At 39.9% G+C, this 16,302-nt stretch overlaps 2 protein-coding genes across 7 annotated transcripts in view; one reads left to right on the top strand and one right to left on the bottom strand.

The window, feature by feature from the left end:
- The window catches only part of APLF (aprataxin and PNKP like factor), a 100,144-nt gene extending 88,750 nt beyond the window's left edge, over positions 1 to 11,394 (bottom strand). For 4 of the 5 annotated variants that reach the window (XM_061210808.1, XM_061210807.1, XM_061210809.1 and 1 more), the window contains exon 1: positions 11,084 to 11,394. In XM_061210808.1, coding sequence (XP_061066791.1) covers positions 11,084 to 11,179 — 96 coding nt within the window. In that variant the 5' untranslated portion in view covers positions 11,180 to 11,394. The remainder of the gene's footprint in view (positions 1 to 11,083) is intronic. The other variant, XM_061210811.1, reaches the window with a different exon arrangement.
- A 248-nt stretch (positions 11,395 to 11,642) lies between these two features.
- On the top strand, positions 11,643 to 15,847 carry FBXO48 (F-box protein 48). 2 transcript variants are annotated; one of them, XM_061211389.1, is made up of 4 exons: positions 11,643 to 11,716; positions 12,441 to 12,565; positions 14,238 to 14,579; positions 15,602 to 15,847. In XM_061211389.1, exons 3-4 carry the CDS (start codon positions 14,274 to 14,276, stop codon positions 15,761 to 15,763), a joined length of 468 nt encoding a protein of 155 aa, XP_061067372.1. In that variant the 5' UTR covers positions 11,643 to 11,716; positions 12,441 to 12,565; positions 14,238 to 14,273; the 3' UTR covers positions 15,764 to 15,847. The 2 variants fall into 2 exon arrangements, 1 of the variants encoding a protein (XP_061067372.1); XR_009703849.1 differs by lacking the exons at positions 14,238 to 14,579; positions 15,602 to 15,847 and adding an exon at positions 12,994 to 13,229.
- The last annotated feature ends 455 nt before the right edge of the window (positions 15,848 to 16,302 follow it).

The raw sequence follows: 16,302 nt of genomic DNA, 5'->3' as shown, positions 1-16,302 counted from the left end.
TTCTCTGGAGAAGTCTGATAGACACCACCTTCCGCAAGTGATCACATTTATAACCACCAACAACAGGACAAAGAGAGAGAGACCTGGGCCTCCTGACATGCTGCTCTGAGTTCATATCACCGATGGAATGTTCTTGCCCAAAGTGTTTAACCTGAATTAATTATGTGGAAACAATCAGACAAATCAAAATTCTGGGCGTTCTATGAAACAACTGGCCTGGACTGCTAAAAGCATTAATGCCATGAAAGACAGCTCTAGATTAAAGAAGATAATATATATTTGATTGGATCCTAAATTTTTTTAATGCTGAAAAGGACATTATTTGAAAGCTGGGTAAAACTGAATATGGAATATTAAAATTTACTGCACAATTACAAATTTCTCGAGTATAATTTATATAACTTACATATATAATGTATATAGAAATGTCCTTGTTTTTAGGTGATACACGTTGGCATATTTAGGGATGAAGTGCCATAACGCATGCAATGTACTTTCAAATGAGTTCAGGAGAAAGAGGAAAAAAAAAAATGTGTATATATATATATATATATATATATATATATTTATACATATGAGAGATAGAGAAAGAAAAAGTAAATGTGACAAAATGTTAACCATTAACTAACCTAAGTTAAGGATACATAGGTGTTAGTTGTACTAGTCTTTCAACTTTTCTGCAGGTCTGCAATCTTTCAAAATGAAAAGCTGAGGCAAAAATAGTTAAAATTTCAAAAATGTTGGTACAATTTTGGTTGGTACTAAAAGGGTTATCAACAGGTAATGGAAAATGTAGTGTACACGATTGCTAAATAACAATAATTGAAGTATGATTTAATTTACACCTGTTCCAGTGAAATTAATAACCCTCTTTCTATTTTCTATATGCTCTTTCTATTTTCTACATTTCTATATGCTGTTTTAAAAAATTTCTTTGATTTAGACTAAGCACCACAAACTGGTAACCAACACACCACAAATCACTCAGACAGTATCTTTTTTAATTTTTACTTTGAAGAGTGTATGTACCCTCCACCTCCCCAGAGTGCCCAGCACTCCCTATAATCTTCCACTTAGCCCACTTCACTCTTTATTGCATACCTGGCCTCTGCAGGCACGTGAATTTGTAACTCATGATTTAAACTACACCTATACTTTTTAGATGCTAATTCTTCACACATGACACTGCGCACCAGATGCTACTAGTTGCTTAATCAATATCTATTCATTTCTTCTTTCATACTACTATTACTTCAATTTTGTTTAGGGTAACAATGTACCCAGTTAAAAACATCCAAATGCCCAGAATTCCTCATAGCTATGGATGGCCGAGACAATTCTAGCCAAGCACATAAGAAAGAGTGTGTATTAACCATGTTTTCCAGTTTCTGTATCTGATGCTTTGATAGCTAAAACTTTGCTGACTAGGGAAACACTACCCCTCCCAGGGTTACTGATTCTAAGAAACAGTAAATGACTCACCGGCAAGTGCACCTTTCATATGCAAATGAACCCATCCAAAGCCACACCCCCAATGATGGCTTTACCTAGTTCTTACACTGCCCTAACCACCCTAGGACTAGGCATCAGACAACTAGGGGTGGCCCCTAAAGCCCAGAGCCCCATAAAATTATTCAAACTAGATCATCCTCTGTTTACCCTGCCTTGCCCATTCACTCCAAAGAGAACCACAATAAAGACTTTCCTGCAGTTCCCCTATCTCTCTCTGCCTTCCACCAACCTTGTGTGGCCCTGTGTGGCATGGTGTGTCCTTACTTCTCTCCGGAACTATGAGTAATTAGTTTTTCAACAATAATCATCTCCTGGTCCGTTGGCCTCACCATACCTAACAAAACAATAAGACTACATTTCAAAATATAGTGGAGCTTCTGGGAAGATTAGTGTCTCCCTGATAAAAAGGAACAGGCTCAACAGGCCTGCACCTTTTTCCCTCTGCCCTTCTCTTTTTCTTCCTGCTTATGTGTAACACCTCAAGGTACAGCAGCCATCTTATGAGTACAGAGGCGAAAGCAATACGCAAAGGATGACCAAGGAGAAGCACAGAAAAGCCTGTTCCTTGAGCAGCTGCACCCGCCCTGGACCGACTGCCCAAGATTCTGTTACAGAAGAAAAGTTAATTTGATTAAGCTGCTGTTTGTCACATTTCTGTTACTTGCAGCCGAAGCAATTATGATTAACGCACACCACTCTAACAACTGTTATTATTGATATCGGACACTAATAGCAAATTCGTTTATGCTCAGCCAGTGAGAGAAGGAATATTAGAAAACAGAAAAGCTAACTAAATTAAGCATTCAAATACAAGAACATCTAACATTAAAAGAACTGCACAGCATACAGCAGGAGCTTAGAAAAGAAATTCTGAAGGATACACAGGCTGAAGAATTACACTGAAATCACTCCTATCTCTTGTTAGCAACAGCTAAAATGACAGTAATTTTTCTTCAGATACTATAGAAAAAATCCTTTTTACTTGAATTCTTCAGACTGTGTCTTGAATGGGGACAGGGATCTCTGTTTTTATATGACTTTTGTATGAATACAATGTGGATCCCTTATCTTTGATTTTCTGGTTTTGAATTGGATATTTCATGTATTATGACACATGTACAAGTTTTCTCCATTTTTAAGACATGGAGTTTGTGGTAGAAGAAAAGACATGAAAACATAAAAGAACTGTTTGTGATTTGTTTGCCAAATATTTATTTTTGGCATTTACTGAAGTCAAATAAAATGAAGATTTTCTTATGCTATCAGCAGAAATGTTTAGATATTTTGAACCAAGGTCTCTGACCTATTTGTTTATTATGTCCAAAATCCTAAAAGTAAAAAACAAACCTGAATAAAGTAAAAGTAGAAAAGCTACTGGACCTTTCATTTCATTTTTGTCCATATATAATATTTACTGAAAAACCAACATCAGTTAATTTTTCTGACAATGTTTTCCTAGAGAAATTTCTGAATATCACAGACAGGAATAATGTGTCTCATGAATTCAGTGTTCCCATTTAGCCTGGTTCCTATAAATGGAAAAACAGAGAAGAGGAAAAATTTGTTTTTTTCAGAATAAGCTACATAACAAACCACAGGCTAAGATAATAAAAATTTTCTTGTACAATACTTTATAATTTACAGTGTTATCACATAAGATTATCTGGTTTGCTCTATCAACAACAGACAAATTCAAACTTTCATAGTAGAGAAAAATAGAAAATTATCTGCTACGGGATTTAAGCCTGTATTATGAGAAAAAGCCTAAACCTAAAGAAGCATGGGATCTATTTTAGGCATAATTTCCATAAAATTCTTTCCCCAAACTTATATTGTGTGGCAAGTAAGCAAAATCTAAAATTAAGACCTGAAAATCACAGCAAGATCCTTTTTGACCCACCTCCTAGAGAAATGGAAATAAAAACAAAAATAAACAAATGGGACCTAATGAAACTTAAAAGCTTTTGCACAGCAAAGGAAACCATAAACAAGACCAAAAGACAACCCTCAGAATGGGAGAAAATATTTGCAAATGAAGCAACTAACAAAGGATTAATCTCCAAAACATACAAGCAACTCACGCAGCTCAATATCAAAAAAACAAACAACCCAATCCAAAAATGGGCAAAAGACCTAAATAGACATTTCTCCAAAGAAGATATACAGATTGCCAAGAAACACATGAAAGAATGCTCAACATCATTAATCATTAGAGAAATGCAAATCAAAACTACAATGAGATGTCATCTCACACAGGTCAGAATGGCCATCATCAAAAAATCTACAAACAATAAATGCTGGAGAGGGTGTGGAGAAAAGGGAACCCTCTTGCACTGTTGGTGGGAATGTAAATTGACACAGCCACTATGGAGAACAGTATGGAGGTTCCTTAAAAAACTAAAAATAGAACTACCATGCTATAGTGGGAATAGCAATCCCACTACTGGGCATACACCCTGAGAAACCCGTAATTCAAAAAGAGTCATGTACCACAATGTTCATTGCAGCTCTATTTACAATAGCCAGGACATGGAAGCAACCTAAGTGTCCATCAACAGGTGAATGGATAAAGAAGATGTGGCACATATATACAATGGAATATTACTCAGCCATAAAAAGAAACGAAATTGAGTTATTTGTAGTGAGGTGGATGGACCTAGAGTCTGTCATACAGAGTGAAGTAAGTCATAAAGAGAAAAACAAATACCGTAAGCTAACACAGATATATGGAATCTAAAAAAAATAAAAAAGGAAAATGGTCAGAAGAACCTAGGGGCAAGATGGGAATAAAGATGCAGACCTACTAGAGAATGGACTTGAGGATACGGGGAGGGGGAAGGGTAAGCTAGGACAAAGTGAGAGAGTGGCATGGACATATATACGCTACCAAACGTAAAATAGATAGCTAGTGGGAAGCAGCCACATAGCACAGGGAGATCAGCTCGGTGCTTTGTGACCACCTAGAGGGGTGGGATAGGGAGGGTGGGAGGGAGGGAGATGCAAGAGGGAAGAGATATGGGGACATATGTATATATATAACTGATTCACTTTGTTATAAAGCAGAAACTGACACACCATTGTGAAGCAATTATACTCTAATAAAGATGTTAAAAAAAATAAAAAATTAAATAAAAAAGATAAAAATAAAATTAAGACCTGAATTGAAGAGAGACTGGTTACTGTAAACCAGTTGACAAACCATAAACTTTTCTTACCTAGAGTGATCCCCAGTATTGGGTCCAGCCCACACTCCAAAGCTCAGACATCAACACTAAGGCTGCCATGATATTAGATGATAAGTAGACCTTATTTCTCAACAGAGCAAAAGCTAGTTGATACAAGATGTTTAATATCATCCCACGTGGAATGTACCAAAGTGCAACTGCTGATACTAAGAAAAGACAAGTTTGAGGAAGTGGACTTGATTTTGGCCAGAGGCTCTCTAAGCAGACTCCAATTTATGCATGATCTCTCTTTATAAGGTTATTAATATACTGGATGTGCTCTTTGAAACTTGTCAATACACTTTCTCACATGAGTAATGGTGTAAATAAGAGGTAGGTTACCAGGCTACCTCACAGACACCCATGTAATCCACAATACTAATGAAATATGGATCATTTAGACTTTTAAAAGTAAAATCCAATACTTTCTGAGCTACTACTTCAAGGTTGCCGAATTGTTAGCCAGTATGATGAAACTGTGCTGACTCACTGCCATTGAAATTTCAACTCACTCAATCCGTTTGGCTTGTAATTCTGCTTGCACAGTGAATGCTATAGAAATATGACCTCATCTTTAATATATTATGACAGAGGCAACATAGTGAGTAAAAATATAAGCACAGCTTAGTAAGATAAAACTGGGTCTAAATCCCCACTTGCGACTTTGGTAAATGAAGCTTTCTAAATACATTTAGTACAGGTCAGCAGACATTTCTTAAAGACCTATTCTGTGCCAAGCATTCCACTTAGTGTGTCTAAAAGTGGTTTTCAAATCTGGTTTCTCATATTCACATTGAGTGGTACCTGGGAGATGACAATTCAAAGAATTAAATTTGAAAATACATATGAAAAGCAATTTACTACACACCTATTAGAATGGCCAAAATCTAAAACACTGACAACACCAAATGCTGACAAGGATGTGGAAGAACAGGAACTCTTATCCACTGACAGTGGGAATGAAAAATGGTACAGCCACTTTGGAAGACAGCTGCCAGTTTCTTACAACACTGAACACACTCTTGCCATAGTATCCAGCAATTGTACTCCTTATTATTTACCCAAAAGAACTGAAAACTTATGTTCACACAAAAACCTGCACATGGATGTTTATAACAGCTTTATTCATAATTGCCAAAATGTGCAAGTAACCTAGATATCCTTCAGTAGACAAATGGATAAACTGTGGAACATCCAGACTGTGGAATATTACTCATCACTAAAAAAACAGAAAAAGACATGGAAGAACCTTAAATACATACTACTGAATGAAAAGAAGCCAATCTGAAAAAAAGTCTACATATACATACTGTATGATTCCAACTATATGATACTCTGGAAAAGGTAAAACTATGCAGATGGTTAAAAAGTTCAGTAGTTGCTAGGGGTTGCAGGGGAGAGGGAAGATGCACAGACAGAACACTGAGATTTTTAGGGCGGTATTCTGTAACACTACAATGGTGGATACATGTCATTTACACAGTTGTCAAAACCTATAGAATGCACACCAAGAGTGAACCCTAGTGTAAACTGTGGGCTTTGGGTGATAATGACATGCCAACACAGGTTCATCAAATATACCATTGTGGTCGGGGATGTTGATAGAGGAGGTTTTTTTTTTTTTTTTTTTTTTTTAAACATCTTTACTGAAGTATAATTGCTTTACAATGGTGTGTTAGTTTCTGCTTTATAACAAAGTGAATCAGTTATACATATACATATGTTCCCATATCTCTTCCCTCTTGCATCTCCCTCCCTCCCACCCCTCTAGGTGGTCACAAAGCACCGAGCTGATCTCCCTGTGCTATGCGGCTGCTTCCCACAAGCTATCTATTTTACGTTTGGTAGTGTATATATATCCATGCCACTCTCTCACCCTGTCACATCTCACCTCTCCCCCTCCCCATATCCTCAAGTCCATTCTCTAGTAGGTCTGTGTCTTTATTCCCGTCTTGCCACTAGGTTCTTCATGACCTCTTTTTTTTTTTCCTTAGATTCCATATATATGTGTTAGCATACTGTATTTGTTTTTCTCTTTCTCACTTACTTCACTCTGTATGACAGACTCTAACTCCATCCACCTCATTACAAATAAGGAGGTTTTATTTTTAATAAAAATAAAAAGCCTATTTTTAAAAAAGAAGGAAAACTAGTACATGTTGTAAAAGCAATGTCTGTAAAAGTTAAACAGAATCACTGATGTAATGTGATCACCCCACAAGTCTACTCAACGCTCACCCAATTATCCAATGTGCCTTACACTTTCCAACCTTAGAGCCTTAAATCATTCATTTAGCCTTAAGGGCCCTTCCCTTCCTATCTACTCTCAACCTATCAAAATTCTAACTGTTCTAACACTTTAAAGTCAGCTCAATATGTCAGTGAGTTCACGAAGCCTTCTCTGACCCCTCATCTTAATTGTGGTTTCCTTCCTACACCTCTCTGTATCACGTCACACCCTTCTGTTTGGCTCAAGGTATTGAAACAAAACTTTTAATGTGACCTTTTAAAAATCAGAGATTATATCTAAAGATCTAGATTTCTTACTACTTTTGAGAAAAATGATATGACACTTACTAGGTAGGAATGGGGGTGAGTAGCAGAAACTGCATTACGCAGTCCTCTCCTTGTAGCCTCAACACTGAGGCAGCTGTCACTTACGACACCGCTGTCATCTATCAGTGTGTCCCTGTGTTATTTTTCTTACTCTCTCCCACTTCACTCACTGGAGGTGCCTGCCTAGCTCCCCTTTCTAGTTACTTGCTTCTATGTCTCTCATACCTACTAACTATAAGTTTCCTGAGAGCAAGGACTTACTTCTCCTTCATTCTTCCCATCTAACTATAGTATATATTCATTAACTATTTTCTGAATTTACTAATTAGTCAATAAAATAGAAAAAATGCTAACACAATCCACCATGAATGTTGCTCCTTAAGCTTTAGCAGTTGGTAGCACTGCCTCGTTACTGTATTTATATTCACTTCAAAACTCTACGCTCTCCTTTTTAGACCTAAGTTGCAAGTAGGCTCTTTATGAGGGTTGGAAGAGTGAGGCTGAGATGCAGAAAAGGAAGAGATCATGTGTTGAAGGCCTACTATGCATCAGGAATTGTACTAGGCTCAATAACTGAGGGCAGGGCAAAGCTAGGAGTGCTTGGCACGTCCCTAGGAACAAACCTTGTCAGACCAGACAGCCGCAGCAGGTGAAGTCCGGAAACAAGTAGGAACAGTGCAGAGTTGCCAGGCCTGGGAGTGCTTACTTTGTATAAACTTTGTGGGACACTTACAACAGTCTTAGAAGTGGTGAACTGATGCCTGGTGAAGAGTCTGCACTAGAGCCCAGGACTATCCCCATCCCCAGCTGGGGGCCCTTTCTCTTTTTAATTAGAGCAGTAGCTTCAATTACAACTGCCTTTAGGAAATCGCACTAGATACCTGGTGCTGTCCTATTTCCTTGGAGGAAAACAGATCATAAAGGAATGGGTCCTATAATCCCTGCTATCAAAACAGAATAAGGAAAATTTGAAATCAGAAAGAGTAGTTTTCATTTAAGAGCAAAATCAGATTTAATTAAAGAAAAACCATAAAGCAAATAATTGGGCCTAATGGTATTTTGTTGTTTGAGATGCTGTAAAATCTTTTTTTCAACTAATTTTTTTACTTAAGATAGTTGTAGATTCATGGTTAAAAGATACATTACAGAAAGATCTCTTGTACTGTTTACTGTTTCCCCCAGCAGTAACATCTTGCAAAACTACAGTATCACAACCAGATATTGATACTGACACAGTCAAGACACAAAACAAATCCCTCATTGTTGTTTTACAGGCATACCCAATTCCCTCCTGCTCCTCTCACCTCTTCGTTAAGCCCTGGCAACCACTAAATTGGTCCCCATCTTTATAATTTTGTCATTTCAATAACATTATGTAAATTAAATCATACAATATGTGACCTTTGGAATTGTTTTTCACCTAGGATAACTCCCTGGAGATTCATCCTGCTGTAAAACCTTTTAAATGGTGATCAGGAAACAGAATTACAACTTAGTAAAATAAACAAAGACCTTGGGTTCCCTGATGACTAACACTAAAGCAAAGGGAACAAGAAAATGAAATTCCACTGTGCTCTGTTGTCTACAAGTGTTCTCTATAAGGGTTTTCCTGCCACTGTAAAGACATGAAGGCATTCCCACGGTCAAATTGTTTTACCACAAAGAATGCTTTACACATTGGAATATAAACCTAAAGTTTGTGGCCATGAAGGTTTGTGAAACTTGTCTCCAAAAGACATGGCTAGAAGAGAGTTCAAAAATCATCCTGATTATTATTAATCACTTCAGATAGATACGAATTTACAATAAACTCCCTGAGTTTACTAAGTCTGCTCTCTCACACACTACAAACAAAACAAAACAAAACAAACCAACCAACTCACTGGAATTGCTGTTGTTTGAAACAGCAGCCCTCAGGTGGAGTTTAAACCACTGCCGAGAAGAAACACCTGTCTGTCAGCTCCAAAATCTTGAGAACCACAAGGTAATTTGTTTTTCAAGGTTTTCCTTCCACACATCTAGGATCGTTCGTAACCACCTCTAATAACCTGCCAAACTTGGCAACAGAATCTCATCACTGAATGACTATTCAAAAAGGAAAAGCTAAATCCTGACCAGATAATTGACTTTCTATTCCTTACCACTTTTAAAAAGAGAAACCAAATAGGCTCCACTCGCATTAGCAAGCCTATAACACAAAGATCAAGCTACAAATAATGAATCGGTCTGTGACCCGATGCCAAGTTTATAAAACAGAGGCCTAAAATTCATCCATCATTTAACCAGATCCTCAGCACTCTGTGTTAGTGATACAGTATGCTAAGGAAATTAAAACTCATTAGTAATCAGACGTAAGATTTCTAGATGAAGCACATGCTCTGTTTCTAACTGAGATAAAGTGAGAGAGAGAGAGAAATAGGGGGAGGGAGGGGAGGAGGGAGGAAAAGGGGAAGGAAGGAAGAAAGGAAGGAAGGAAAGAAGGAAGGGAGGAAGGGAGGGAGGAAACCTCCCAGGCAGTTCCACCAAACGTTTGTATAGGTTAATAAACTATGAAGAAAAATAACAAACATTTAAGTAAAAACAAAACAAAACAAAAAAACCCACAAACAAACCAGCAAGTGAACTTGGAACTTTCTCAATAATCTTATCACATACTTACCACATACACATTTACGTACACACACATACACCCACACCCCTTTAGAACTGACTTCCCCGTCACCACCTTGAACCACCACTCCTTTTCCTGCTTGGAGAGGAGTCCTAAGGCTAATACCTATGGTTCCATTTAGACACTGGAGGTTAACCAGGGTAAAAGAGCACGCTTCTTACTCCCTGGTATTGGCTCACTGACACAGGTGTGTCTGCACAGTCCAAGAGAAAACTGGAGGGCAAGGACCCATTCATCTCTGTGTAACCCACAGTGCTAGGGTCTGCACGACATGCTGCACAAAGCAGGCACTAAACAAGACATGCTGAATGTTGAGAAAACAATATACATATATTTAGAGAGAGATCTACAAAATTCCAGAATGGTACAGGCAAGTTTTCTAACTCCTAAACATCCCAGAGGAAGGATACATAGACCAGTGGCACTCTGCGTCCGAAAGCTTGTGTGTGCCCTTTAAATAACCAATCCATAGCTCAATTTTCTCATCTGAACAATGAAGATAATAAGAGCACCTAACTCGTAGGGTTTGGAAAGGATTAAGAAGTTAGTACAGGTAAAGTCCTTAGATCAATGCCTGGAATACTACACACTACAGAAGGGTGAGCCACTGTTGCTGAAAAAGGCTACTACGATAAAAGTAAAGCCGACACAGTACCACCGAAGGAGCCAAAGCTTAAAAGAAATTATTCTAGAAAAGCTAAGATCAGAGGTTGGCAAACTTTTTCTGTAAAGGGCCAGAAACTACTGTAAACATTGTGGCTTATCAAGCCAAGAGGCAATATCCCCAACCCTTAGAGCAATTATTCTCCCTAAAAAGCTTAATATGGGTTTTTTGTTTACGTTTTACATTTTAAAATTTGAGAACCATTCTTAGTATGTGGGTGCAAACAAAAGCAGGCTGGATTTGGAGCCAGAGCCACAGTTTGCCGACCCCAGGGTAAGATTATAATGATGATAACCCAAGTCAAGTTGACTGAAAAACGTGCTGCCCCCAAACTTCTAAAATCCAGACAGGCCTGGCCGGCGCGGTGGGGAATCGGGGCAGGACCCCGAGTAGGGCCTCAAGAGCCGGCCAGGATCTCGCGGCTCTCCGGGGCCGCCGAGCCTCCGCCACACTTACTCTCAGCAGCGGCCCGCGGCCGATCACCGTCTCCCCCGGCGCCAGGGCCACCCGGGGGCCGCCGTCCTGCGGCTGCAGCTCGAAGGCCCGGGACATGGCGGCGAGGATTAGACCCCTTCGCGAGGAGCCGGACCCCGCAGCCGTTTCCGCCTTCCATGGACAGGCGCGGGGCCTACGCAGGCCCCCGGAAAACACAGGGGGAGGTGGAGCAAAGACTGCCCCTGAGTGTGACCAGGCCGCGAGGAGCTGAGGCCCCAGCGCGGGTACAGAGGCCCGCCCCTCCACTCCGACCAGTGACGAACTCAGGCATTCTCCCCCCTCACACCGCCTCCAAACTATTGTTTAAAAGCCCCGGTTAAACACCCCCCCCCAGCCCTTCTCACCGCCCACCTGGCTCGGAGGACACCGGTCCTTGTAGTCCGTGGCACCTCCACTTCTCCTCGGTTGTCGAGCTGAGGCGCCCTGGGAAAACTACCAATCCCAAGAGGCAATGCGCGCTCCTCTCTGCGCCTGTGCGAAATACTAGTCAGCAGGGCGGGGCTAGAGTGGGCTGGACGTGAGGGACTTGCAGTGGAAGGATTCGAAATCCGGAAGATTTAAATCGCTGAAGGAGAGGTCGCTACGGCACAGTAGGTAGGAGGGTCTTCGCTTTCGGCTGACTTTGGGCGGGCGTGCTCGGGGGCGCGGCCCTGGCGCTAGCACAAACTTCCGCTTAGCCAGCCGGAGCTGCGGTGACAGTTGGTGCTGACGGTTGTTATTGTTGTTATTTACTTGTCAGTGCCCCGTGTGGTTTGGACTCTGGCAAATGCAGTCTGGGCGGGACACGCCAGGAGGTTGGCTCAGAAAGGACGTGGGGTCATTCCTTCCGACCTGCGGGGTCCGCAGGGGGTGAGGGCTCCCCGAGAGCCGGGCGTCTGCGCTCCCTTCCGATCCCTCCCTCCGTGTGACACCCGAAAGGGGGGCGATCTCTTACCTAACTAGAGAGGTAATTCAGCAAAGTTTCGTTCAGAAAGAAGAAGGGGCAGAAGAGGATAGGTTTCTAGGCATCCAGGCAAAACTGGACTTGAAAGAAGAAAAATGCCTGGTGGGATTTTAGGAGCCTCACCAAGGCACCCCCATCTGTTAAATTCAAAAGCTTTCATCTGCCTCCTGTGGTATAACTGTAAAGGGAGGACGCATTTTATCCCCAGTGAGATCTTGGGAGAAGTAACAAGTGTGCATTTAAATGCACAGTAACTTTTTCCTAATATGAGATAGAGTAGTTTGGCTTTGGTTTATATTGATGGGGCAGGAGGGTGGGGTGACAAAAACTTGACTCATGAACTTTTTTTACCAGTTTGCTTTCTTACTTACCCAGACTCTCAAGAGGAAGTCCTCTGCTGAACTCAGACATTAAAATCCTAACCACCAGAGCTAATTTGGATCATAAACCACCAAATGAATGGGAGCGTCTGTGGTCTTGGCAAGTACAGAAACATATAGGTGAGTAGCACATCTGGAAAGGGGAATTTGTCATTAACTGAGCTAGAAGAAATATTTAGCTGTATCTGAAACCCCTCCTGTGATGCCACCCCTCATTATAAAAGGAAGTGCAAAATGGAATAAACTGATTTTAGGTAAATATGAATTCTCTTTATATGCCAGAATAGCTCCATGCTTTCAACTGGTTTCAGAAGCCTACACCATGCACCTTAGGTAAATTAGCTGAAACTGGACTTTAAATTTTTAGTCATGTGCTATACCTCGATGAGTTATAAACATTGTTTATAGTTGTTAGTCACTGTTGCTTGATGACCTCAGTGACTGTTATCTTAATTCATAATTGACTATGCATGTAGTGTAGCTTCAAAAAGCCATTTCTAGGGGCTTCCCTGGTGGCGCAGTGGTTGAGAATCTGCCTGCCAATGCAGGGGACACGGGTTCGAGCCCTGGTCTGGGAAGATCCCACATGCCGCGGAGCAACTGGGCCCATGAGCCACAACTACTGAGCCTGCGCGTCTGAAGCCTGTGCTCCGCAACAAGAGAGGCCGCGATAGTGAGAGGCCCGCGCACCGCGATAAAGAGTGGCCCCCGCTCGCCGCAACTGGAGAAAGCCCTCGCGCAGAAACGAAGACCCAACACAGCCAAAAATAAATAAATAAAAAAATAAAAGCCATTTCTAAAACACTACTCTTATTGAATATTTGAAATTTTGTCAGTATAACCCAGACCTCAACTTCTTGTCTATTTCAGATAGTATTTGTGTCAAATGTGAGCACCTACCCATTAGATATAAGTAGATAAACAATTCTTATATAAACTACTAAAAGTTGATCAGGTTTATGATTAAGTCACTAACTGTAGATGAAGAATTTAATGACAAGGCATTGGTTCCCACAGACAAATATTAATGAGTTAAATAGAATCGAACACTTTTCAGAAGTATTTTCCAATCAATACTTGGAATCGAATGTGTTCTCACAATATTCGTTTCTACTGCTAAAAATAAATTATAGTCTGTGAAGAATCACTTCTCTTTTTTAAGATAATGTTCTTTGGGAGTAAAAAAAAACCCCAAATATTTAGAAACAAACCCATTTACCAAAAATATCTAAAAAGAAGAAAGGAAGTAACATGTGTTGGGTGCCTCCCACGTGCAATTCAGATGTGGGGCTAGATGTGTTACACATTATCCCTGTTCATCCTTGCAAGAACACACCCCAGAGAACCATCATTGGCCCCATTTTACAGACTGAGAAGCTCAAGTCAAGAAAGTTAAAGTTCATTAAATCATACCCAGGGGCTTCCCTGGTGGCACAGTGGTTGAGAATCTGCCTGCCAATGCAGGGGACACGGGATCGAGCCCTGGTCTGGGAAGATCCCACATGCCGCGGAGCAACTAGGCCCGTGAGCCACAACTACTGAGCCTGCGCGTCTGGAGCCTGTGCTCCGCAACAAGAGAGGCCGCGATAGTGAGAGGCCCGCACACCGCGATGAAGAGTGGCCCCTGCTTGCCACTACTAGCGAAAGCCCTCGCACAGAAACAAAGACCCAACACAGCCATAAATAAAATTTAAAAAAAAAAAGAAAAATCATACCCAGAAAGTATCTGGCTCAGAGTAGGATCTATAGTCTGATCTAAAGGGAGTGAGTATTTTTAACTTTTGCCTTTTAGGTTACTTATGAGGATAATTCACTAAAACATCAAGCTATGAAGAAAAACTCCAAGAGGAACCACAGTTCAAGGGTTTCTGACCTAGAATTGAACTCTGCGGATGCTGAGAAGGAAAAAAAAGAGCATCAAAATAACTTTGTTGAACTGCTGCCTCTAGAAGTTACTTTAAAAATTTTCAGTCAGCTGGACATCTGGAGTTTGTGCAGGGCTTCGGTGACGTGCAGGAGCTGGAATCACACAATAAGACACAGCGATGCCTTGTGGAAACCTCATTGCCTGACTGTGAGAGCTGTATGCCAAAGAGAGATAGATGATGATCTAGAGAGTGGTTATCCCTGGAGGGTAAGTTTAACCTATGGAGTCTGCAGTGTTCTTGACAATATGGTGGTCAGTTTGAGCCCAAGCCTACCTTCTGCTTGGAAGAGGGAGGATTTCATATACAGAATGACATACAGAGTGTTGGCTTTGGGAGTTAAAGTTGAATTTTTTTTTTTTAATTTGCATTGTCTAGTTTATTTTGAGTCTATAAACTTGATATAAGTCCCTGAATAAGTTATTTATCATTTTATCTAAAGTTAAAATCTTTCCACTAAGTACACAGCACAATTCTTCTTTAAAGTGAGCTGAAAATTATTATTATACAGACCCAATAAATGCAATATATAATACATAATACTTAATACACAGTAACTGTCATTAATAAATTTTTGCCATAATGGCTTTTGAAGAGTTGTATCACTTTTTTTTTTTTAATCAGTCATCAATTTTATACACATCACTGTATACATGTCAATCCCAATCGCCCAATTCAGCACACCCCATCCCCACCCCACCGCAGTTTTCCCCCCTTGGTGTCCATACGTTTGTTCTCTACATCTGTGTCTCAACTTCTGCCCTGCAACCCGGTTCATCTGTACCATTTTTCTAGGTTCCACATACATGCGTTAATAAACGATATTTGTTTTTCTCTTTCTGACTTACTTCACTCTGTATGACAGTCTCTAGATCCATCCACGTCTCAACAAATGACTCAATTTCGTTCCTTTTTATGGCTCAGTAAGTTGAATTTTATTATTCTTTTCCTGCAAACCACACTATCTCCCATCCATCCTTTTACATTTTGGGGGCATTTACCTCTGTTAACCACAATAGCTACTTCATTTCACTCTACCTTATCCAAAACCCCCTGGCAGACTCTGTGACTCACTCTGTTCTGTACACACACACACACTTATTAGTATATGTGTATATCGATGTAAATACTTAATCTTTTCAGCCCTCTCAGTCAGCTTCTCTAGTTTCAAACAAACTCACTCACCAACCACTGACTACCTTCTTTAACAATGGTGGTTTACCTCTTTCAGGTAATACTACTGAGGAATTACCAGAAGAGTAAAGTGAAACATGAATGGCTAAGTGGCAGATATAGCAACATATGTTCTCCTATCAGCCTACCAGAAAAAATCATGTACCCAATGGATGCAGACACATGGGGGGAAATTCTAGAAGCAGAACTGGAAAGATAAGCAGAAAAATCACACACAGATCTCCTAACTTTGAGAGTTTAAAACTAAAATGACTCTTAGTTTATAAAAGGTACATCTTTAGCCGTCCATATTTTTGTTTGCCTTTTTTACTATTTAACATTTAAAAGAAAACTAAGTAGAAAATATTATAAAAATAAAGCTTTGATTTTATTTTGCACTTTAGTTAAAAATATGTTTCTGGTTTTATTGTAATGTGGAAAAATCATGAAATGCTATTTATATAAAAATACTATACTGATAGAGTGATTTCAAAATGTATTGTTTCATGTATTTGTGTTAGTCTGTTGCAGTACTTTAATGATAAGAGAGTTTGATTGGTATTTTCTGCTTAATGATAATTTGAAAATGCAGGAAACCATTTGAAGAAACTGACTTAGAGATTTATTAATTAGTAGACATAACTAGGCTCATGGGGAGACTCCCTAAATGAAATTAATAGCAATATGTTTAAATGTATAATAAATTTGTACTTCAATAACTTTAAAATTTCCATTTCAGTGGAATCAGATTGAATTGTC

This window comes from Eubalaena glacialis, chromosome 14 (assembly GCF_028564815.1).
Source record: "Eubalaena glacialis isolate mEubGla1 chromosome 14, mEubGla1.1.hap2.+ XY, whole genome shotgun sequence".
NCBI lineage: Eukaryota > Metazoa > Chordata > Mammalia > Artiodactyla > Balaenidae > Eubalaena > Eubalaena glacialis.
This window is presented reverse-complemented; position numbering and strand designations above follow the sequence as displayed.